Genomic DNA, 23,469 nt, shown 5'->3' with positions numbered 1-23,469 from the left:
TGTTGATATGCAGGGTACACATAATGCACTCTGATTTAGTAAATACTTCTATATTGACAAAGTGCATGGATTTCAAGACTAAAATAGATTTATGGAAATGTAGAAAATACTGTAGGAAGAGGGTGATAAGAAGTTCAAATTCAAAATATATTTAATAAAGACACAGTAATGGTGACACCCTTGTTAAATAAATAATAAACAGTTGAGATATGGTCACCATGAAACTTTATTTAAATGGAATTTTCAGAAATTGCATCACATATGAAAAACAGTCCTCCGAATTTGACCACTTCACAAATCATGTCATGTTTCTATGACTGTAAGAGATGGTATGTAACAGTAATAGTATATAGTATAAAGAACTGCCTGCTGCTATGTCCATGTCATTGTGCTCTTGCCCACTCTTTCAATTTTTTAATTTGGGTGGATTTTTTTTTTAATGTTTTCAGACTTCCCCTGGTATTTTCCCATTTTTTTTCACCATTTGCTCACAGAAAGTGTGCAGAAAGTGTCAGTGAGAGAGCCCTCAAGCACTTGCTGATTTCACCGTGGGATCACTGAGGGCTGTAAGGAGGGACTGTGGAACTGGACTTAAATCTTCAGTCACACCGGGTGCATCCCAAGTCTCTTAAATTGCATCCACGTTTCCCTCACTTGCGTCTTTTCCTTGCGTCTTAGTCCCTCCCACCGTGGATGCAAGGAGAGACGCAAGGAAACCAAGCGAGGAAAGAGGAAACGAGGAAATTTGTTTTAAGGGACATGAGACGTCCTCTCCTCTGAAGCGTCACGTGAAGCGACGTCCGTTTGTGATGATCACAGCTGGATCAGCTGTCAGTCGGCTTTAACAGCTGTAGAAACTTCTGATGGAGTTTGTGTCTGCGCACATGTGCACTGTGCTGACACTAATAAAGGTTCACAGTTATCACCGCTAGAGCAGCTGTTTCCTCTCTGCAGCCTGTTACCTGTTTAACAAACACCTAAATAAAAACCTGCATTCTGCATTTACATTGTGTCCTGCACAGAGGCACAGGAACCATTTCTACTCACGGAATGCGTTTATAATATTTATTGGTTATTTGTGTCTGTATTTTTTGATAATCCTGATAGTGAATTCATTATTCAATAACCCAGAATATGATCATTTCCTCTGAACACTGGAAAATATGTATTTGGCGAAATGTTTCAGAGAAAATGGAAATGATTTAACTCATATCAAACCCGACGCTCAGGATTTTTCAGCCTCACATGTTACTGAATGGAAATGACGATAAATGATGTAAAATATAAATGTGTTTAACTGTTATTATGGATCAATTTAAAGTCAGGAAGAGACTGTCTGTCAGCAAGAAACAGTTTAATGGAGGAAATAATAGATCATGAAAAGAAAAATCTTTCTAATACATGAAGAAAGTTGTTAATGGTTCTTTTGTTGATCAGGTCGACAATTGATAGATTTTAACTATATGATGAATCAGAAAACTTAAATTGAGTCTGTAATCTGTCGCCACTTTGGTATGAAACTGCAGTGGTGTATCAGATCAGTCAGACGCGTGATGCATTGTGTATGTTTTCATATTGGGTTAACTTATATTAGGTGAGAGACAAATCATTATACACGTCTATGTAAGCGCTGAAAACAAGTATAGTAATATAATTATTATTTTAATTTTGGTGAAAGCCAGGACAATTTGGGACTGAATGTTGAAAAGCGGGACATTTTAGGATTTTACAGATATATGTCGGGACTCGGGACACCCAACTCGAGACCGGGACAACGTCTGGTCACCATATACCTACTGTGCATACTGGCCGAAGGAGCTTAAGTCACCTTTAATTATAAAGGTGGAAGCGGCACGGTGCATTTCACTTCGCTCCATCCTGGAAAGACTGGGGTGAAATACACCGTTAGAGATGTAATCTCTCAAAAGTTGATAATACTCGAAAGTTTTCATTTTTGTGGATGTAGTAGTACTGTTATAATGTCAGGTACCGAACAGTGACAGAAACTGTTAAACTCAACCCTAATGTTGTTTGTCCTAATGAAGTTGCCGTACGTAGCTGTCAAGTTTACGCGCATGCGCGGTGTAGATCGAGCAGTGATGCGCATGCGTGATGCAAATCGGGCAGCGACGCCTGTAACAATAACATATGGTGACTTACAAGAGCTGATAATGATGTTTATCAGAGAGTGAACACGAAGGAAATGCACAGCGTTTTGGTTTGAATCTGAACAGAGACTTGTTTCTTTTGTTAAGGAGGTGAAATTTTCAGACATTCACTGTCAGTGAAGAGAAATGGCGCAGGCAGGAATTCAACTGGACCGTGAAAAATTCTGCTGTTCAGTCTGTCTGGATCTACTGAAGGATCCGGTGACTATTCCCTGTGGACACAGCTACTGCATGAGTTGTATTAAAAGCTTCTGGGATGGAGAGGATAAGAAGAAAATCCACAGCTGCCCTCAGTGCAGACAAACCTTCACACCGAGGCCTGTCCTGATGAAAAACACCATGTTAGCAGATTTAGTGGAGGAGCTGAAGAAGACTGGACTCCAAGCTGCTCCTGCTGATCACTGCTATGCTGGACCTGAAGATGTGGCCTGTGATGTCTGCACTGGGAGGAAGCTGAAAGCCCTCAAGTCCTGTCTGGTGTGTCTCGTCTCTTACTGTGAGAATCACCTCCAGCCTCACTATGATGCAGCTCAATTAAAGAAACACAAGCTGGTCGACCCCTCCAAGAAGCTCCAGGAGAACGTCTGCTCTCGTCATGATGAGGTGATGAAGATTTTCTGTCGTACTGATCAGCAGTGTATCTGTTCTCTTTGCTCTGTGGATGAACATAAAGGCCACGACACAGTCTCAGCTGCAGCAGAAAGGACTGAGAGGCAGAGAGAGCTCGGGGGGAGTCGACAAAAAATCCAGCAGAGAATCCATGACTGTAAGAAAGTCATGAAGCTGCTTCAACAGGAGTTGAAGGCTATCAGTCGCTCTGCTGATAAAGCAGTGGAGGACAGTGAGAAGATCTTCACTGAGCTGATCCATTTCATCCAGAAAAGAAGCTCTGATGTGAAGCAGCAGATCAGATCCCAGCAGGAAACTGAAGTGAGTCGAGTCAAAGAGCTTCAGGAGAAACTAACGCAGGAGGTCACTGAACTGAAGGAGAAAGACATCAAGTTGGAGTACCTCTCACACACAGAGGATGACACCCAGTTTCTACAAAATTACTCCTCGCTCTCATGTGTAAATAGATCTGTAGAGTTACCCAGCACCAAAAGCCGTCCCTTGCAGTACTTTGAGGATGTGATAACGGCTCTGTCAGAGGTCAGAAATAAACTGCAGGATGTTTTGAGTGAGAAGTGGCCAAAGATTTTACGGACTGTGACTGAAGTGGATGCTTTACTGTCACAACAGCTGAGGACCAGAGAGGAATTCTTACAGTATGCATGTCAAATAACACTGGATCCAAACACAGCACACCCCTGGATGGTATTATCTGAAGGGAACCGTAAAGCAACAACTGTGGAAAATATTAATATGATACACTTTATGTCCTCAACTAGATTCATTCGCACTTATCAGGTTCTGAGCAGACAGAGTCTGACTGGACGTTGTTACTTTGAGGTGGAGTGGGATGCACTCGTCACAATAGCTGTTGCATACAAGAATATTAGCAGATCAGGGACCGATGAGGCAAGTGCATTTGGATACAATGACAAGTCTTGGGCATTATATTGTGTTTTATCATCTGAATGTCAATTCAGACACAACAGTATCTCAACTCCTGTCTCACGTCTTCAGTCCTGCAAAGTAGGAGTGTTCCTGGATCACAGAGCAGGTATTCTGTCCTTCTACAGCGTCTCTGAGACCATGACCCTCCTCCACAGAGTCCAGACCACATTCACTCAGCCTCTCTATGCTGGACTTGCTCTTCATTTTTCTAGAGGAGACAATGCTACGATATGTGAGCTGAAGTAGACAGGATCTTATCAAGAGGCAGCGGGTTCTGTTTTTTTTAATTTTGTTGGGTCCTTATCAGTGTTGCTAGGTGTTTATTAATCTGGTGTTTGTGCATCGCGTGTCCCAGATATCAGCTGTCAATCAAACACGTGTTGTCATACTTGAATTCCTGTTTAAATTTTTGTTGGTGGCGGTCTCAGCTGTGCCTATATGTGGCTATTACGATAATGCTAACAATCTGATTCTTGGGCAGTTTGTTCCAAACCAGAAATGTAATAAATTGAGTGGAAAACCAAAGAGAAACGTGTATTAGTTGAATCACTGCAGTCAGTTGGCAACACAGACTTTCCAAATGGACATTTATTATCAACAGAAGCATGAGAAATTATTAAATAATGTTGCTCTCAGCTCTTACTGTATGTTTTTAATGTTAATATCCTTTTATAAAGGACATAAAAACAGAAACTCAAAATTGTTTTTATTATTTATTTACAAATAAAAATTTTTTTTTTTTAAAAATACAAGTCTTAAAGTAATAAATTAAAAAAGTGAAAAATATACATGCATATCCTAATGCCATGATATTGTTGCATATTGTGTTGCTGTAAAATTTGCAGTACTTCACTTTATCTTCAATGTATGTCAATATTAGAATCTTGTTCCAGACATTAATACTGCGAGGAATTGCTCTACAATTGTAATAATTGCTATCTTAATCAATAAGGAAGTGGAGGAATGTTGGATTGATTTATTGTGTGTGTATGTGAAGGCAATATGTACATGGACACAAAAGAACAAAAGCTTTTCAATATGATTTTACAATTATGTCTGAAAAAAGTTTATAAATACAAATAAAGTTATTTCCAAGAATGAATGAAGGTTTGTCTTTTGTATTTATATCAAAAACTCAAAGCTGTTAGAGAACAAAAAGAGACTTTGAAACACAAGTGTAGTTTGCACTTAAGACTTAAAAACTGGGAAACAGAGCATGACCATAGACATGAATGGAGTTCAGTTAAACAATGTACTGTAGGGTCAAACCAGCAACCCTAATGTTTAAAATCACTTGTGATGTTTTATTCCTCGATCACCATGTGGGTTATACTTAATGTATTAACGTACCGGTTTTGGATTAGATTGGATTGGTAAATCTTTATTGTCTTCGAAGGGGCAATTTAGTTTGCAAACAGTCGTCAACACAACCGATACACATAAAAATAGATAAAAAGACATAAATACATATAATAAACATACAGTAGATGTCATTATAGTAAAGTTGCAATGAGCTATAATAGCACCAAGAGTCCATCAGTCCTTTGTTAAAGTCCTAAAGGTAACTGGTCTTCAACAAACTTAACTGTAACCCAAAGATTCATGGTTTTATGGCTGCTACATTCTAACAAATTGAACTATTTTAGCTGAGCTGCACATAATTTTACACACATTTCCTGTCTTATTTGGTACCATTGGAACTTTTGTGAACTTGTGGACCCGAGCTTGTTAGTATCTACATGCGATATACAGTATATGAGTAGTATTTCCCACAGAACTCAAAGGGAATGAGTAATTAACAATCTGAGCAAACATCATGGCTTAAATAGATCGAATAGAAATATTGTTTAAATTTGAATTTTTGTGTGGATCATGATCTGTGGCTTCTTCCTGATGTATTAAGCTGCTGTCACTGTATTTCACCACTAGAGGGAGGCAGAGACTTGTGTAACACCCCACTGGGCAGCTGTGAGCATTTCATCCACTTTCATCATACAGATTGGCTTTGAACGACATCAGGACCTCAGTTACACTGGAAGAAAAAAAAACGCCTGTTGCTCTCTATAGTTTGAAGAGAATGACAGAAAGTACAACACTTGCTTAGTGAGGAGTTAAAAAAAAACAGGGCTTTCACACATCCAAAATGGTTTTCTCTTATGTCCCCCCCCCCCACCCACCCCATCTTTCTTTTGAGCCTCCCTCCTTCCTCTGCTCTGGAGAAAAAAAAAAAAACTGCTCCTCTGGTTTAATTCGCCGAATCGGCACTCGGTGGGAGAGCTGGGGAAATATTCTGATTTCACAGAGAGGCAACGAGTTTTGGAGGCATTTGTCAGGCGCTCTGAAGTGAAATGAATTATGCAAATGAGATGTTTGGCCCCGGCTGTCTGCAGAAGCCATTAGGGAGGACAAAACTCTAAAGACACTGAAGCATCTGCATTTCAGGCCCTGCCAGCCCACTGAAAAGATAACACAGTTTGCTCTGTCTTTCTCTCTGCTTCTCTTTTCCCCATTATAAACACACATGTGAACGTATATTCTAATCTTTCTTTCTTTCTTTCTTTCTTTGACGTGAATAACATCACATTTGATTGTTAATTACAAACTGTTAAAGGATTATTCCAGTTTATTACAACAAAGGTCTTATTTACATTTCTATTAGGTATGAAATCACTGATCTGTAACATGACAACATCGCTACGGCGAAGCTCAACACGAGCACCTTCTGTTCATGTTGAGCATTTCATACGTCGCATCTCCACCCCCAGCAGGCTGTCCTGTACGTTCTCCTCCTCTGGGGGATGTTAGTATCACTTCCTGTCACTTCCTGCTTGGCTGAGCCTGGTGTTTCCTTGTGGAGGGTGACAAGCTTAGATGCCAAATATCAACGCTGTACATAATCCACACAGTTGGCTGACTAAACTGTAAGGTCAGCAAGTCAAATCTTAACCAGGAAGTTGTTCTTTAAGCTGTGATGGATGTTTAAAACGGTCGTAATTTCACTGTTTTTTCTTCTGGAGGTTTGTTCTCAGCCTGTCTGATCTCTAATTGGTTGAGTTTCTTGCCCTGTCAGACTTTTTTTTTTTTTTTTAGTGATGTCACCATGTTCCCAGATCCCAGCTGTTAACTTGGTGAATACAATGGTCAAAACTGCACAAGGTATAATACACCAGAATTATCCTCTAACATACGTGTTGCCTCTCTCTCTCTCTCTCTCTCTCTCTCTCTAATGGCTTTACAGGGCATTATGTAGACAGCCGTTGCTGCTGTTGTGTTCACACTCCTCCGTCCGCCCACACACACACACACACACACACACACACACAGCAGACCTTACCTCCCACTCTAATGACACACTAAATGCCCTGCAGACGTAAAGCCATTTGAAAAGCCACCTCGGAGCTGCCATTAGCCCACAGTGACGACGCTCCTCTTCAGTCCATACAGAACACTGAAAGCCTACTTGACCTCCTTGTACCAACTTTGAGGGACTTTAAAGCAGCAATCTGTGTTGTAATATTATTGAATGTCTCTTTGGTTCTCCATGTTGATAATTGATTTACTACAACTGTCTTTTTGAGGGTCAGTTCAACAAAAAGCCATGCAGATAGTTTTGGTTTTGAGATTTCTACCCTCATACAATAGATGTGAATAGAAGTTTTGTTGTGGTGCTAAAAGCATTGAAAGGTTTCATTTAAAAAACTTACCGGCAATGTCTCCCACCAAAAACAATTTCTTGGTTTCTAATCCTCAGACCTTCAATAGTTTTCACTGGAACTGTTTCTTCAGTAGAAAGGTTTTCCAATGAATATTGTTGACATTGAGATCTGTGAATTATTCAGAGCAAGCGGGATACATTACATTTTGGTGAGAGTATTTCAAATGCCACTTTTAAAATGCTTGGAGCACTGAAAAAAAAAAAGATCAATTTACTTCCTCTGTATTGGAGCGGTAACAAAAATATCAAAAAGCTTGAAACAGAACAGAAAATATTCCAACTAAAGGTCAACTTACAAGCTTTTTCTGGAGCCTTCTAAGTACATTTAATGGTCCTCCTCAGCGACTGGAGCTCAGTTTACATCATGTGACCTGAGTATAGAAGTTTGGTCACGTAATAACCAAACCAATAAGTCATTTTTTTATGGAGGAGGAATTGAAGTTGCACATTGAAGTTGAAGCTGAAGCAACGAATCCAGGTCGATGACTTTGACTCTTTCCCAGTTGATGCTGTGACTGGTTATGTTCTGGTGTTCACAGACATCTGATGTTGTCAGTTTCCAGTGTTCGTTCATTCATTTGTCTGATGTTAGAGTTAAGGTTATTAAATAAGTGGTATTTTGTCAAACTACTATTTCCAAGGTCAAGAATTCACTTTCAAGCTTTATTTAACTGTTTTTTTGGAAGTTCATTCTGTGTCTGTGGCCACACGATCAAGAATCAACTATAACAAAAGATGTTTACAGATGCTCTTATGAGTTCTCTTTCTGAACAGGTCATACTGTGGAGGTAGTTTGACGAACCTGTTTGGTTGTAAGTGTGTGTGAGGATTTGTTGGATAAAATGTTAATCTGCACTCTCACCTTGCTGCAATGAGTGTGGATTCGCTTCTAACTAGTCTTGATAAATCAAGTCCTGAACCGGCTTTTATTGTATGTTTTAGCCCACAGTTGCAGTTGCATGCCTCTTAGCCATTAATGGTTGTCAAGCACACATGTTTAATATCATTAAAATGCAGAGCAGGTAGAAAATAAAAACTTCTGCAGCTGAAAGAAACAACTGAAAAGTGAGCCGGGGGTTTTTCCCCCAAAAAATCAGTTTTTCAATTTATTTTCTAGGCACAAAGGCTGTGACCTCTGACCTCCTCCTGTCTGCTTATATTTCTGGACATCTAGGAATAGATGCTGTTGCTCCTTCTGGACAAAATGCCAGCTGCAACCCTGAAATGAACTCTGCGTCTTCCTACCTTTTGCACTGCAGTCTCATTTAGTCATTGTTCCTATTCAGATGTGGAAGCATCTCACTCAAAGCGCCCTTTGCCTTCTACTTCAACCGGCCAGCTTCTGTCCACATTTCTGTGGTGGGGTTTAGTCTGTGAGAAGCGTAGAGTCACGCTGAATATCCTGGCAGGGGCTCCAGCGTTTATTAACCTGTTGTGTCAGATGCCGTCTGTTCACCCGCCGTTAACGCCCGTTTTCTCAGCCACCATGGCTGCCATTAAAGGCTCTGCTTTATGGCTCTTTGATAGCGAAAGCTGGCCTGACATGCTGTGCAGCTGTTAAAGAGAGGCTTGTGCCTGATTCGCGGCAGTTGGGTTCATAATTCATTTTGCAAGGGTCTAAAGAAGGTGTCCGAGTGCTGAAATGTTAAGAATCGAGTAGAATGACGAGTGATCCAATTAGATTCACTCCTGATTGAGGCAGAGGTGCAGATTCGGTTGTTGGTTGACTGTCTACAATATAATAAGATGTTGACAGTAGTAGTGACTCGTTCTGCCAACTGAACTCAGCAGGGAAATCTGCTGTTTTCACTCAGTCGATTCTTACAAGACCTAAATGTTATAGACTGCTGCACAAAAAGAAGCCTGGTCTCCAAAAGAATGTCTCAATCAGACATACGTTTCAATAAAGTTTGAATGCACTGACAGTGAGTCGCTTTGACGAAAGTGTCTGCCAAATGAATCTAATGTTATGTATTTGAAACTTGGATAAGAGGTTCAGAAGGACAGAAGTTTGATGGCATGGTATTGAAAGTAGACTGATGTTGACATTGTGCAGTGAAGGTTGTCGAAGTGTGAGGTGGATGGGAAACGTCTGACCTCCTCTTTTGTGTTTGCGTTAACAAAGATGTTCGAATGAAGAGACAGATTTTAACCTTGGTGGACAATAAAGTTGTATTGTGTTTTTTTCTGTTATGACAGTTGGAATTAGGAATGCACTGATCTTATGGATGGTATCAGACGTGACCGATCGGAGTCTTTTATAATTATACAATTCACTGTTCTTGTTATGAGTTACATTCAGTTACGGTCAGAACATCAACTCAGTTTTTAGTGCCACAGGAAATCCGTGGCCTCATGTTTACCTACAGTGCTGGATTTGGATTGGACTTCCCCAAAACTTTGGGCAAATACATATGGTTGCTGTTATGTGAAAATCTTGTAACCCAACTTCTGGTGATTTTGATGTTTTCATTTCAGGTGAAGGATTAACTGCTTATCTGTTTGATGAATAAACTCCATGTACAATAGGAAAAGTATATGTTGCCGTGTAATATATTGTACCAAAGTTAGCATAGAGCTCATTTATGTTTGCAGTTACTTGGCAGGTCATAATTACACGAAAACATACCCACACTGACAATACACTAAACATACTGGAAATTATGCATAACAATATAAAATTAAAGATCCCCTCCAGACATGTTTTAAGACATATAGAAATACTCTGCTTAAAACAATAATGTCTGATATGGTCCCTCCACCCCCTCACAAAAAAGACCACTTTAAAATCCTTAAAATGGCATCTACTCCTTGTCCCTCATTGAAAAATCCAGAATCTATGAATATGTTCTCAGTGTTTGTGCACTGGAGGCTTCAAGTTTCCTCATCACACTTGTGTAAGTTGAACATTGGACCACAACTGGCTCCAAAGTAGTTGTGATGTCACAAATCTTCCTCATAGGCCCGCCCCTTATAATCAGATTTTCAATGAGCAAAGAGAAACTTTCCACTTTCAGCAGATGAAGGTGAAAACAGCCTTCTAGTGTCAAACTCTGCACAGTGAAGCTCAAACATCCAACTGTAGGAACAATAAACACATTTTTGAGTGGAGGGGGACTTTAAATGACATCAACAACAGATAGGGTCAGCAGTTACAGTCTTTGACTTTGTGTGTTTCTGCCCTTGACTTACTGACATGCCTGATGGACAAGCTCAGACCGAGGAAGGTTCTTTCCTCGTGAAAACACGAGAAACAGACTTCCCAGCTTCCCATTTTCATTTTAAGTGTGCGTCCTCTGTGCCGGACATACATCTTGTGGCATCACATCTGGAGCTGCAGTCTGTATTACTTGAATCTTTCAGGAACATCATCGCTCATCTGCCAAATGCCTCGCTTCATGTTGTGCTTTGCGCGGCACGGCCATATTTCCGGTAACATTTCGTTCCGCTACCCCATCTGCTGTTGGCGCCTGCTCCTCTGTTCGGTTGCCAAAAAACTGTGTTTGGATGCATGTTAAGCATAAGAAGCAGACGTGAATGCCCAAGCAGCTCATCAAGCTTGTCCTTTTGTACACTCGCTGAAATGGAGAAGAGATTTTTGTTGTTGTTGTTGTTTTTTGCTTCGTCACTGATGATGATACTCTTCACTTAAATGCACAGGAGTGTCTGGCTGACATTGGTGCTGAGACATTTTGACAACTAGGTAATAAAAATGTTACCCAAAAGACAAGAGGCATAAATGCCCAAGCTGCTCATCAATTTGTCCTCTTGTGCAGTTTTTTTTTTTTTGAGAAGGCAAATTGTTGTTGCTCAGTCACTGATGGAGAATCAGGCGTGATACCAGACAGGGACAGAGATACAATGTCAAAGTTCTTTACACAAAAGTAATCACAATCACTATAGACATTTAGATGAGAAGTTTCTCTACATAACCCATGTAAATTATGTTGATCTATGCAGGTATATTTTACCTGAACCTCACCACTTCTCTCCTTTTTGGTTTTTGGTGAAATGCAGCAGGCCTTTTTTTTTTTTTTTGTTCAGTGTCTGAATCAGAAGCACCTCCTGAACCAGAGTACACTTTTTAAGTACAAATGTCTCAATTATATATCCACAACTCCATGGATTCAGACTTTAAACTTTAGTAAATAATTTTGAGTACAAGAATGTTTGTTGCCATGGCTCCCTCCATCATCCCAACATCCGCCGTATATGCTAAACTTTAAAAAGATTTAAGGTTCATGTATGTGTTGTTTGTTTGTCCCTCTTAGTCAAATTTAACTTAATAACCATGTTCTAGAAATGCACAACAACTCCTTGAAAGTGGCTCTAATATGAATATGTTGGTGTTTATCATATATTGATGTCTTATTTTGGGTAAATCTCTCCTCCAGTATATGACAGTGTGATGGGTGTTCATCCTAAAATCAGCTGATATTCAGACAGGGTCTGGAAGCAGATGTGGCATCGACCATGTTTCATTATTAACAAAGCACAAGTGCTGCTAGCCTTTTGCATAATATAGGATTCTTGTCCTTGTACATCAGACTGTGGAGGTCAAAACTGAACTAAAGTTGGTTGCAAAGTGAATGTTTTCATGTTTCAACTCTCACTGTTGGTGAAGATTATTGGAGCTTTTAGCCCGTTCATCTCAGAGTCCCCAAGTGTTAGAGGTGTAAAACTGGATATGTTTGAATCATACACATAGTAGCTTTAAATGACTACATTTAGACATGTAGTCAGGACCTGCTTCACATATTTAAATGCTGCTGAAACTGTAGTTACATATATGAATCCTAGTTGTCTAAAAACCCTATTTTTTACCTAGTTTTAACCTTTACGTCTACACATCTTTTGATTTACAAATCAATTAATAGGTGTTTACTGAGAATATTAATGTCTTATTTGACTAACTGATTGATTGATTTTTGTCTTTAAACCTGTAGTGTGGAGGTTTTGTCGTCACCTTCTGGCATTGAGAGTAATTACTAAAACACTGTCGACACGTGCCGTTATGCCGACCGGCTGGTCTCACCCAGCCAGCGGCTCCTCACAGCTCCGAAAATGTCGGAGAAAATTTCCAAATAGGCGTTATTTGGATAAATTGACCATATGTTGGGAATCTAAATAGTTACTTTCTCGCATACTCAGCATGCCTTACGGTCTGACGAAGATTCCTGAGGGCCGAGCACCCGCCGTGATTGCATCACTACTGGGGCACTAGTGCAGGAATGTCGTATTAGACACCAGATTTAAAAACTCTGTATACTGTGAAATACACAGAGATTTACCTGGTGGTGATTGGTTTAATCAGCATTGTGTGAACTCAGTTGGCAAGAGTCTGAATGTAACAGACGTTCATTTATATGTCAAAGTCCAGCAGTCCAGCTTTAAGTTATAAAAACAAGACAAATGAAGATAATAATTAATAGACACAGTATATACACATACATGCACAGCATATATTTACAAACACATACATATATACATATACATACATATATATATACATGCCCCCCCCCCAAAAAAAACCCAAAAAACCAAAACAAAACAGGAAACTGATTAAAATATTGACTGAAAAGGTGTAGGCTGAAGTCAGGGCTTATTACAACTGCCCTTATCTACTACACCAAAATTTTCCCTTATTTGGATTTGTACAAGAGTCACAGTCATGCTCATTACTTTACAATATGACAGTGTCCAGACATTATAAACGGCTACTGTGGCTTTCACCCTTGACCTTCCTACTCTTGCTTCTTTGTCATGTTGGCGATGTAAACATCCGAGAGCGCTCGTCGTGAACCGCGCTGGTTAACGGCTTCAGGTAAACTCCTGTAAAATGAATTCCCAATTAGCTCATCAAGCCCGTACTAACTGAACTGTGGCAGGAGGAGGAGAGCAGAAATGTTTTCTGCTTAGTCACTGAACTCGGTCACCAGAGTCTCCAAGGACACCGTTGCTGTTGCCTCGTCTCCTCTGCTAATGAGTGACCTAATGAGTTTAGAAAGACTACTGCATGCTCAGCAGTTTCTCTTCCCTTCTTTCTTGAGGATACTTGCTGCATGTCAGCTTGGATTTTTTCATGCATAAAACTCTCTGAGTATCCTCTTGCGGTGTTGCTCACCAGTTTGATTAAGAAGTGGTTTCTTTTCATGGATGTACCTCCAAAAAGCAACGATTTAGTTCCTGTGTGTTCTGGTTTCTAAAGGTTCTCTGTGTTTCTATCCGTAGGTTTGACCTGGGAAGACGACACCACCCAGCAGGTTCTGTCCAAAGAATTATCCAAACTGAGAAGGATTCCCTACAGACTGCCACAGAACGGACCCATCTACAACACCGACAGCAGGTCAGACGTTCTCCCAGTTTACCCATCAGTAGCTCTGTATTATTATTATTATTATTATTATTATTATTATTATTATTATTATTATTATTATTATTATTATTATTATTATTATCTGTGGAGATGGTTTCACTCTTTCACCATGGTCCAATAAAGTTTTGAATGTTTTCAGTGCTGGTTGCACTAGTCATTAAGTCTACATGTTGAAATTTTCAATTACATTACTTTGACAGAAGTGTTCAGACTCCATTCAGTCCAGTTTTTGTAGTTTATTTTTATAGTTTTGTATTATTATTTTATTTTATAGTTTGCAGTTTTATGTGTTATGTTAATTTTTAAGTCACGTTGGTTGCTTTGACCAGAATGTTTCAGTCTTTGTCCGATTGTTTCTAGTTTCTTCGGTGTGTTCTCATCTGAGCTGCTCGTTTAATTATTCTTTGTGTGTGAGAGCTGATGTAGCTCAGCTGTTTGAGAAGTTGGTTTAGTTACAGAGAGGTTGTGGCTTTTAATCCAGTCTTGACTGTTAAAAATGTAACTGAACATAGGTTGTGAATGCCAAAAATTTGGATGTGAAACGACAAACTGAGGAGAGATATCAGTAATGACCTCTTAAAGAGTAGTTTTGTCGATGTACTTTGCTCTAAAATACTCTTATTTGCCTTCCTCTCTCCATCCTTTCCTTTCTCTTTCTCTCTCTGTCTCTTTCACAGGCCGGTAGCTGAGGCGATGGACCCATTAGACCAGAGGGTGAAACCAGTGGAGGTGGAGCTCAGCAGAAACCTGCAGACGTACCTCCAACGCCTTGGCCTCCTCCCCAAGACTCCCTCTGCTGCTGGCCTGAGCGCCCCAGGCAAGGTGAGGCATTCCTGGTTGCTCTATTAGCCTTGTCTGGGTGTCTGTGCTACACTTCCACTTGAGGATTTTGATTGGTTTTGTTTTTTTCTGAGCTGGTATTGCAGTTTTCAGCACAATGTGTCAATATGGTTTCACATATCTACAGTTTCTCATATTCACATAGCTGTTCAGTATAACGTGATTGCTGATAAAACCATGCTTCTTCATTTTTAAAGTATTTTCAAACACATTTGTTCATTATTTTCTTATCTTCATAAAGTCACCTATTAAACAGCTCTTTTTCTGAATAGTTAATATTATAGCGCCTTGCTCAAGGGCAAGGTTTTGAATCTATACTCTGTATATGTCTAATAACAATAAAATATAGTGTTAACATGAATTTTATTTTTCCTATATAGAGATCAACCACTGCTGTCTTTATATGAACCCAAAGTATTGCCACATTGCAACTTTTTTTTTTTAAGCTAAATTAATTATTACATTATTATTCCACAACTGAGCTCCATATCCTGCTCAATCAGTCAGATTGTTTACTTATTTGGAGAAATCATTTTGGTGTCCATGTGTTTCATGCTCTCGGTGAGGGTCACTGAATGCAGTCGGTTTGCATTTAATTGCAAAAAACAGAAAAATGACACGAGGGATGATGCAGAGGAGTTCCGGCATCGCACACTCAATATTAAATTTCAAGATATTTTGAAGTATTTAAGGTTTTTGGGTTTGTTATTCAATGGACATGCCAAAAATAAACAATACATCTCTTTAACATTGGTTTATTTGATCATAAATCATTACATTTGCAGACAATTTCATATAATATGGTGCAATCATAATCAAAATGACCTACAGGATATACAAGGGGGGACAGTGGAGTCTTTATCCACGTTGCTCTATGCTGTCAGTGATACCTGCCGCCCTATTAATGAGCACAGTTCTGTCATTTTTCCACACTGTTGGGAGCTGCTCTGCATATTTGACCTTCCAGGTAAAAGCACAAAATCCAATCTAGTAATAAATTTGTAGTGCAAGATGTCAGACAGTCCGAAAAGTAAATGAAATTCATATGAATTGATGTCATTGAACTCCCTCCCTCAGATTTGAAAGGGGGAAGAGCAGGTGGGGCATTTGTTTTTTTTTTACCCCAACGTCTGTACCCTCCATTCATAGCCACCTGCCTCAATTAAAACACACACATACACACGCAGCACACACTCACACACTCAAACAAGTAAAAACTCCACACAAAGACACAAACACACACACACACACACACCTCTTCACGACGGGGAGTCCGGTGTCATCCTTCCTTGTCACTCTGTTCTCGCTTCTCCGTCCTAACTGATGGCTTTCTCCCAGCATGACCGTTATGAGTGAAATAATACCAGCAGAGAGTTCAGGAGTTCAACGCTCTAATTAATAACTCTCCACGTGACCGCCTCCCTCCGCCCATGTCCCCTCCGCTCGGGGCGAGGGGAGCGGAGCTTGGCTGAATGGCGGAGGCCTTTCTCCTGCTGGGGGATTGTGCCAAAGACTCACAGAGTACGACGGCATGGAGCCTGCAGGCGTCGCTCCGGGCTCGTGGCCTTTTTTTTTTTTTTTATCCAGGTTCACGTGTTTGGTGAAAAGTAGCAGGAGGACTGAAGGGGTCCTGGAGGGCACAAGTGGAATAAACTGCATCAGCTGCGTGACATAGATGAATAAAGATACACAGGGACTGCTCACAGAGAAGCAGGAACAAATACCAGAAGGGGCCTCAGCACATACAAATCATAAAGAAGTATGACGACTGTGAGGAACTTAACCGTTTATGTCGCTATTGTTATGATAATTTTACCGTTACTCAGGCTTGTACCATCTCTGTGCTCCCAGGTGGGCGTTAATGGAGCTGCCAGTGACAATTTGCTTTTGTTGTAGCTGGATGGATATGTTAATATGATTGCATAAATGGATTCATAACTTGTTTTTTTTTTAAAAAAAAGGGTTTTATTTTCATGTCAATAATCATTTTATTGAAATTTTAGATGAAAGTCTTTCATATTAAGGCAAAATGTGGATCCTGCATTGAAACACTCATAAGGCTTAGCTCAAAATAAACATATATGTATAAACATTGACTTCCTTTAATTCATTTTAAAGTGTACATGTAGAGGATTCAAGTCTTCGCCAACAAGAAAACAGTTTTATGGAAACAATTTCCGTATTTTTTGATGGACTGAATCAAGAAACCTGATACATAATGAAAGAAAAACCCAGCAGAGTAACAGAAGCTGTTCAGGCAGGATGAGTGTGAGCTCAGCATCGTTCTGTTTTGCATTCACTTCACATCGATGCGGTCGCATACATTCACCCCAGAGGGTTTTCTGAGTGAATTCAAATCTCTGCTCATTATTTTCAGGACAGTGTTTTAGTCTTAGATGGACAAAAAGCAGATGGGACATTTGTCTTGATCCCAGAATCTGCATAAAGTCCAATTCTGTTGCACTCAGACACCTATTGGAATAATGAAAAGTCATCTTCTCTGTAGAAACGTTTAAAGGGCCAGTCTGTAGGATTTAGTGGCATTAAGGTTGCGGAGCGCGACCAAATGAACATCCAGATCACTCACAGCTGAGTCACAGTTTCCCAGTTTGCAGCTTTTACCTGCAACTTGTTTGTTTGATGTTGTTTTCTTGGCCATTTATTGAAAAATACATTTAAAATGATTTTAAATGGATTATTAATGTTAACATTAACATTATTTGAAAAAATAATCATTTATTTTGAAATAAAAACTGAAACCGTCCCTGTCGCACATACTGAATATGCGCAAATACACATTTAATACTAACAAAGTATCTATTTAATGTGATTTTAATGGATTACAGTTCATAATAATTCCAATCATAAAATCCACATACAACACACATTAATATACTGCATGTTTAGAGCTTATATCTCAATTGATTCCAACTACCAAGTTACCGTTTGTTTTTTTTTATATTATTGTGCTCTGTAGTTTATATCCACATGGTGGATAATGTGACAGAAAACATCAAATCTGTGTCACAGGACCAGCCAGGACGTCATAATGTCAAGAATACTCAATTATATTTACGTTTTGGGTTCTAAAAGGCTACACAGTGTTTTTAAAAGTGAACTCTAATTGATTATATGTGCTTTTTTGATTCTTACAGAGTTTGCAGTCAGGCATCCCTGCAGACTTCTATCGCTCCAAGGCCCAGACTGTTGCTCAGAAGGCATCTCCCTCCAGCTTCTCCTCTCTTTCATCTTTCCAACCTCTGCAAAAGCAAAGACCTCCAGCTGACCAGCTCCTCGGTATGCAGGCTGAGGGTGACCTTCTCCTGGGCGCCCTGAGGCAGTATCTCTCCGGGCGTCTGTCCCTGAACGGTGGGGACGTGAGCCCAGAAGAGCAGCAGGCCCCCTCGTCCCGCCTGAGGCCCTTCTACAGCAACGGAATAGAAAATGCCGGCCTCAAAAAAGAGACGTCAAAACCCAGACTGCCGAAGACGGGAAGAACTCAAGGGGCTTCAGTCAAGGAGCCGCTGACGTATGTGGATGGTACGTGTCTCGCTGTAGTACTTGCCAGGCGATGTCATCATCCACCGATCACATACAAACACCTGACTGGGCTTTCACATCCACCCGTGTGCAAGGTGGTTGTTTCTGAAGCTGTAGTGTGTGGTGTTGTTTTGTTTGGACAAAGTTAGTATCATACTCTATTATGAATTATAAGCTGTTATGTCAGAACATTTAATTCAGGAGAAAAACAGTAGACATGGACAGCATGAAGAGGTTGTTTATATAATTTAAAAGTGTGGTTGTACAGCTGATTGACAGTTGAATCGTGCTGTTATATAAACTGGCAATAGAGGGGCAAAACTACACATTTCATAGCTCTGATGTCCAACAAGTTACCATATGTATGACATATGTAAATGACAAAACAGAATATTTAGATGCCTTCCAAAGCAACTAATATGACTGTTTCAAACATAACTTATATGGGCTTTTTTCAGTTTATTTACCAACATTACATACAGTAATTGTCTCTTATGATGATAAATGTTTATTACTTTAAAAGTGAACATTCAAAAGTTTTCCAAGAAAATAATTAACAAACACAATTCAGATCAAATAAAACCAAAATCCCACAGAATTAAACTACTATCAGGTTTATCCCGTTATCATACAGAACAAACACTGATCAAGTCTTTCAAGCATGAAGCAAAATAAAGTGTCTGTATCATTTAATTACATTTTTTGATCTGCCACCTCTTTGGTTGAGTTTTGGTTAGTTTTAAGTAACTAAAACTACTTGGTTGATGGGAAAGAGCGCCGTTATGATTCAGTGACATCATGCTCCATCTGCCTTTACTACAATTATTATTTACATGGCTTTGCTTGTTTGTCAGGAAAACGTATTTATAGATTGTCGACAAATCAGTCTCACCACAAGGTCCATTTAGTAGCTGTTCTGGAGCTCTCAGTCGAATGACATAATGTCTATCGGCAGATGTAGTTTGCCCAATTGTTATGGAAATTGTAGCTGTTACAAAAATAAGGATGTCTCATTCATTCGATTTGATAGAAAGCTCCAGAACAGCTACTAAATGTACCTTTTAGTGAGATTGTTCTGTAAACTGTTACCAAGGTTACAAACTTTCAATCTCAAGTATACATGGGTTGTTTTAAGCCTTTTAACAAACAGTCAGTGCTGTTGTTTTTCTGATCTGACTCATTATTTTTCTACTGTTCATGTCCATCTCTCCCTCAGAGAGGTTCATCCAGAACGTTTTGAAGAACGCTGGCAGGCAACACTTGGATGTGGACACACTGACGCCGCAGGATCTGGACCAGCTGTCCAGCCTGATAGCTGATGCTTTGCAGGTGGTGGACCATGACAAGGGACCGAACATGGGCCTGACCCGACTAAGACCTGGGCCAAGAGACCTGGAGGGAGAGTTAAAGGATGGAGAGGAGGAAATGGAGGATGCTGCCAGAGATGAGGAAGAGGAGAAGTTGCTGGAGAGCGCTCCGACAGCAAAGCCAGAGCAGAATACTCCTGTAGTGCCGGCAGCACTTGAAGGTAATTTTACGGTGATTTATTTTGTTCTTTTGCACAATTAAAGTATTGAATAGAAGCTGGTAATCACGTATATAATTGTGTAGGTAGGATTTAAAAAACATGAGCTCTCAAACAGCTCAGGAACGGAACATAATGTGAAAATAGACGTCCTGTTAGTGCATCAACACAGTCGGTGTTATTGGTTCAGCGCCCACCGAGAATGTGTAAAAATGATAACAATATTGCAAAATTGGCTTGTTTAAGAACCTGCCGACTTTTCCAATGTTTTTATTTCAGTGTTTAGTAAAGAAAAGATCAATGAAAAGCTAGATTAACACTGGAGAAAATTCATATCAGTCAAATATTAAAGAAGAGTGTGTTTGTGATTTTTAACAAAAGTCCTTGAGATTTGGAGAGCTGGCTTTCAGCTCTGTGTTCACATTTTCTTTTTTTTTTTAATTCCAAGTTGTTACCAGCTTCTTTTGTCTTTTTCCTCTCATGCTGAGAAACACAAAAAAAATGTATGAATACGTTTAATCTCTTTCTCCCAACAGAGCGCCACACGGATACAGAAGAGCATAATGTGAAGGACAAGGTAAGCGCTCAATTTGCCCTGAGAAAAAAAAAAAGAACCAAACAAAAAAACTTGAATGTCAGAGGTAAGGCTGACATTATGAACAATTATGTCATATTCTGCATGAGGAAGAAAATGTACCCCAGCTGCATTCTCCTTTTGAAAAGAACTTGAAATTGTATTTGACATCAGTTGGTGCACAAAGGTGAAGTAAATGTCCTTTACAATTTAGTAGGAACTCAGTATTCCTGCGAGGAACTATAACAATACTGCTGTGCAGAGAGCAAATCAAGTCTTCACATGTCGTAGGTACATTTATATAACTGAGGGTTTTTAAAATCTGTTGTTTAGCTAGTAGTAGTAGAATAAATCACTTATTAAAGGGGATGTATTATGCTTTTCCTTATTTTCAGACATATATATATATAATGTCACAATGTCGGATGTTCATGTTAAAAATGGCCGACGTGTCAAATAACGAGGTAAATGTATGTAGCAGTAATCCCTGTGAGCTTCAGACTGCTCTGAACGCTCGGTTTCCAACGGTTTTTTCTACTTTCAGCCCGAGCTGACATCAGTTTGTGACGGATTTCTTTACATGGACATCTGCTACGTGCACAGCGCGCGAGTTTGCTGTTCCGCTCCGGGAGTAGTTACGCCAAGCCATGATGGCGTTACACAGCACAGCAATGTAAAATAAGTAGTTTACCTGTTGGAGGTGTGCTGGTCGTCTGCAGCTCTCATGCACTCATTTCTGCTTGTACACTTCCTCCCTACGTTATTTCTAACTGATCCGCTGAACAAATAGCTCCATATGTTGTTGTTTCGACTGGTTTTTAGCGCCACTAACGAAGCTCTGCTAAGTCGGTGAAAAACACGTTTTTACTTCCTGTAAATTCTTCACAAAAAAAGTCTATCGTTAGTTAGTCTTTTAAAAGCTTTTAATTTGAAGCAGTAAAGCAGGAAATGTTTGATTTGCAATGACGGTAAAGTTACACAACTCTGATACATAAAGCTGACCAATCAGAACAGAGTGGGCTCACGGGAGGGGGGCCTTAAAGAGACAGGAGCTACAACGGAGTGTAAGAGAAACTGTGTATATTGAGTTGCTGCATAAAGGGCCAGTATGAGATAAATAAGGAGTTTTTTTGAACTTTGAATCATGCAGAGCTACTCTAATGGAGTCCAAAAATAAAAATTCAGAGCTGAAATGAGCATAATAGGTCCTCTTTAAGATAATTTCCGCTGTTCTGTTATGCAGGTTATTTTTCCACAAATATTACTGATACTTAATTGAATTTTAATGTGATAATATTAACTATTAATAACGCTGCTACTACAAATGTATCACATTTTGAATGAAGTTTCTTACATTCATAAAATACATACATTATAAATGCTTTAAGATGACACAGAAAAGAAACAGGGGTTATTCTGTTATTCTGAAACAACTAGAGGTATAAATAAGATGAATAATCATTGCAGTGTAAACATATAATACACTGATAACTCTGGAGGGGTCAGAAAAGAAGCCTGGGAATCTCAGGCTGGACTTCAGGTCATATCTGGAGTTAAAGTATATATGCAGGAACATGACTTCACAGTACTAAACATGATGTTTATTGGGATGACATCATTATCATTATCATGCTGAAGTTAATAGCTTTAGTGCTGCATTTTGAACAAGTTACAGATGATTCGTATGCCCACACATTTTTTGACACTGAATACATTTTGAGCCAAGGCAACATCTAGGCAACGTTGGTCATTTGAAACCAAGATCCTAATGTTTGTAACATCAGTCTCAGTTCGTACTGTACTGTGGGTTTGGGAACAACAGGCTCTTGCTCAAGGGGTAAATTTCACACTAATCATTGTGTACTATATGAAAAAGTTGGCAACAAGAAGAGAAATCTACCCACTTTATCATTTTCTCTATAATATCTGCTACTAAATCTGCCTCGTTGTATCCCAGGACTGACTAACTCTTGATATCCCACAGGTGAATACAGAACTTGAGAGGACTGCCATACAATGTTTTGCACCATATAAATCTAAAGAATTACAAATGATATTAAAACTGATGTTGTTTGTACAGTATATCCCTGCATGTGACTGGATATGTTTGTTGTGTATCTTCTGTCTGTTCTATCTCAGTGAAATTGCCTAATTAAGTAAAAAAAGGAGCAGAAAAGCAGCAAATCCTACACAATGTGACGGTTATCTCACTAGACTCCTGCTACCAAAAATATTATAAAGGTGGTTTGATTTTTAAGTTGCAGTAGACAGAACAAGTTTAATCAAAGTAACTTTTTGGCTCAGGTTGAACAGCCAGTTGGCGTTTGGACCTTGACAAGACGAGCAATTACCCTGAAGCTAGCTTCAGAGGAATAATAGCATAATATATTCATATTCCATAGAAACTCTGACAGGCTGGCTGCTCTTTGATTCAAAGCACTTATTTCCTCATTCTTGCCAACACGCTGACATCACCAACACAAAAACTCCCACTAGTTCAGTGTCAGCCGTTTAGACAAAAGATCTTGATCGAACAGTGCCTCATTAAAATCTGATGTCTGTACATTATATGTCATTATATGTAAATTATACAAGTTAACCACTGAACAAATCTGAGATAAATTAGTGACAAAGTTCTTGAAATGTGGATCATTCATCATCATATTGCATTATTTGGAGATCTTAAATAACCTTACAGTGTTAATACAAACAATATTATTTACTTTTGAATGGAAAATTTACCACATTTTAAGGGTTATTACTAGGGATGCACGATATTGGATTTTTTGCCGATATCCGATATGCCAATATTTCCAACTCATTGTAGCCGATTGCCGATACCGATATATGCACATATTTTTTTCCAGCTGGCTGAAGAGACTATTATGCTATTATGTTATTATGCAACCTGAATAACAAACCGGGGTTTGATGCTCCGGTTGGATCCACATTGAGAGCTGAGGCTAACGGGCTAACGTTAGCTGAGAGGCTAGCGGAGCGTTAGCCGCAGCATGATTGGAGGGAAGCACAGCCAGCTAGCCTCCCAGCTAACGTTAGCCCCAGCTCTCTATGTGGATCCAACCAGAGCACCGAGCCCCGGTTTGATACTAAAGTTAAAGTGGGAAGAAATAGCAGGTCTGACAGGCAGCTTGAGTGAAGTAGAGCCTGCGGAAG

At 39.5% G+C, this 23,469-nt stretch overlaps 2 protein-coding genes across 6 annotated transcripts in view; both read left to right on the top strand.

Moving 5' to 3' along the window:
- Nucleotides 1–23,469, top strand: part of LOC137194613 (receptor-type tyrosine-protein phosphatase N2-like) — a 251,576-nt gene that overhangs the window by 42,469 nt on the left and 185,638 nt on the right. For all 5 annotated transcript variants that reach the window (XM_067606684.1, XM_067606682.1, XM_067606687.1 and 2 more), the window contains exons 4-8: nt 13,672–13,786; nt 14,494–14,638; nt 17,812–18,196; nt 19,413–19,724; nt 20,258–20,298. In XM_067606684.1, coding sequence (XP_067462785.1) covers nt 13,672–13,786; nt 14,494–14,638; nt 17,812–18,196; nt 19,413–19,724; nt 20,258–20,298 — 998 coding nt within the window. The remainder of the gene's footprint in view (nt 1–13,671; nt 13,787–14,493; nt 14,639–17,811; nt 18,197–19,412; nt 19,725–20,257; nt 20,299–23,469) is intronic.
- Nucleotides 1,631–4,827, top strand: LOC137194614 (tripartite motif-containing protein 16-like). The gene has a single exon (XM_067606688.1). The coding sequence runs from the start codon at nt 2,295–2,297 to the stop codon at nt 3,969–3,971; it is 1,677 nt and encodes a 558-aa protein (XP_067462789.1). The 5' UTR covers nt 1,631–2,294; the 3' UTR covers nt 3,972–4,827.

This window comes from Thunnus thynnus, chromosome 12 (genome assembly GCF_963924715.1).
Source record: "Thunnus thynnus chromosome 12, fThuThy2.1, whole genome shotgun sequence".
Classification (NCBI taxonomy): domain Eukaryota; kingdom Metazoa; phylum Chordata; class Actinopteri; order Scombriformes; family Scombridae; genus Thunnus; species Thunnus thynnus.
This window is presented reverse-complemented; position numbering and strand designations above follow the sequence as displayed.

Coding starts and splice junctions, on each gene's coding strand:
- LOC137194614 (XM_067606688.1), top strand. CDS start 2,295: ATGGCGCAGGCAGGAATTCAACTGGACCGTGAAAAATTCTGCTGTTCA.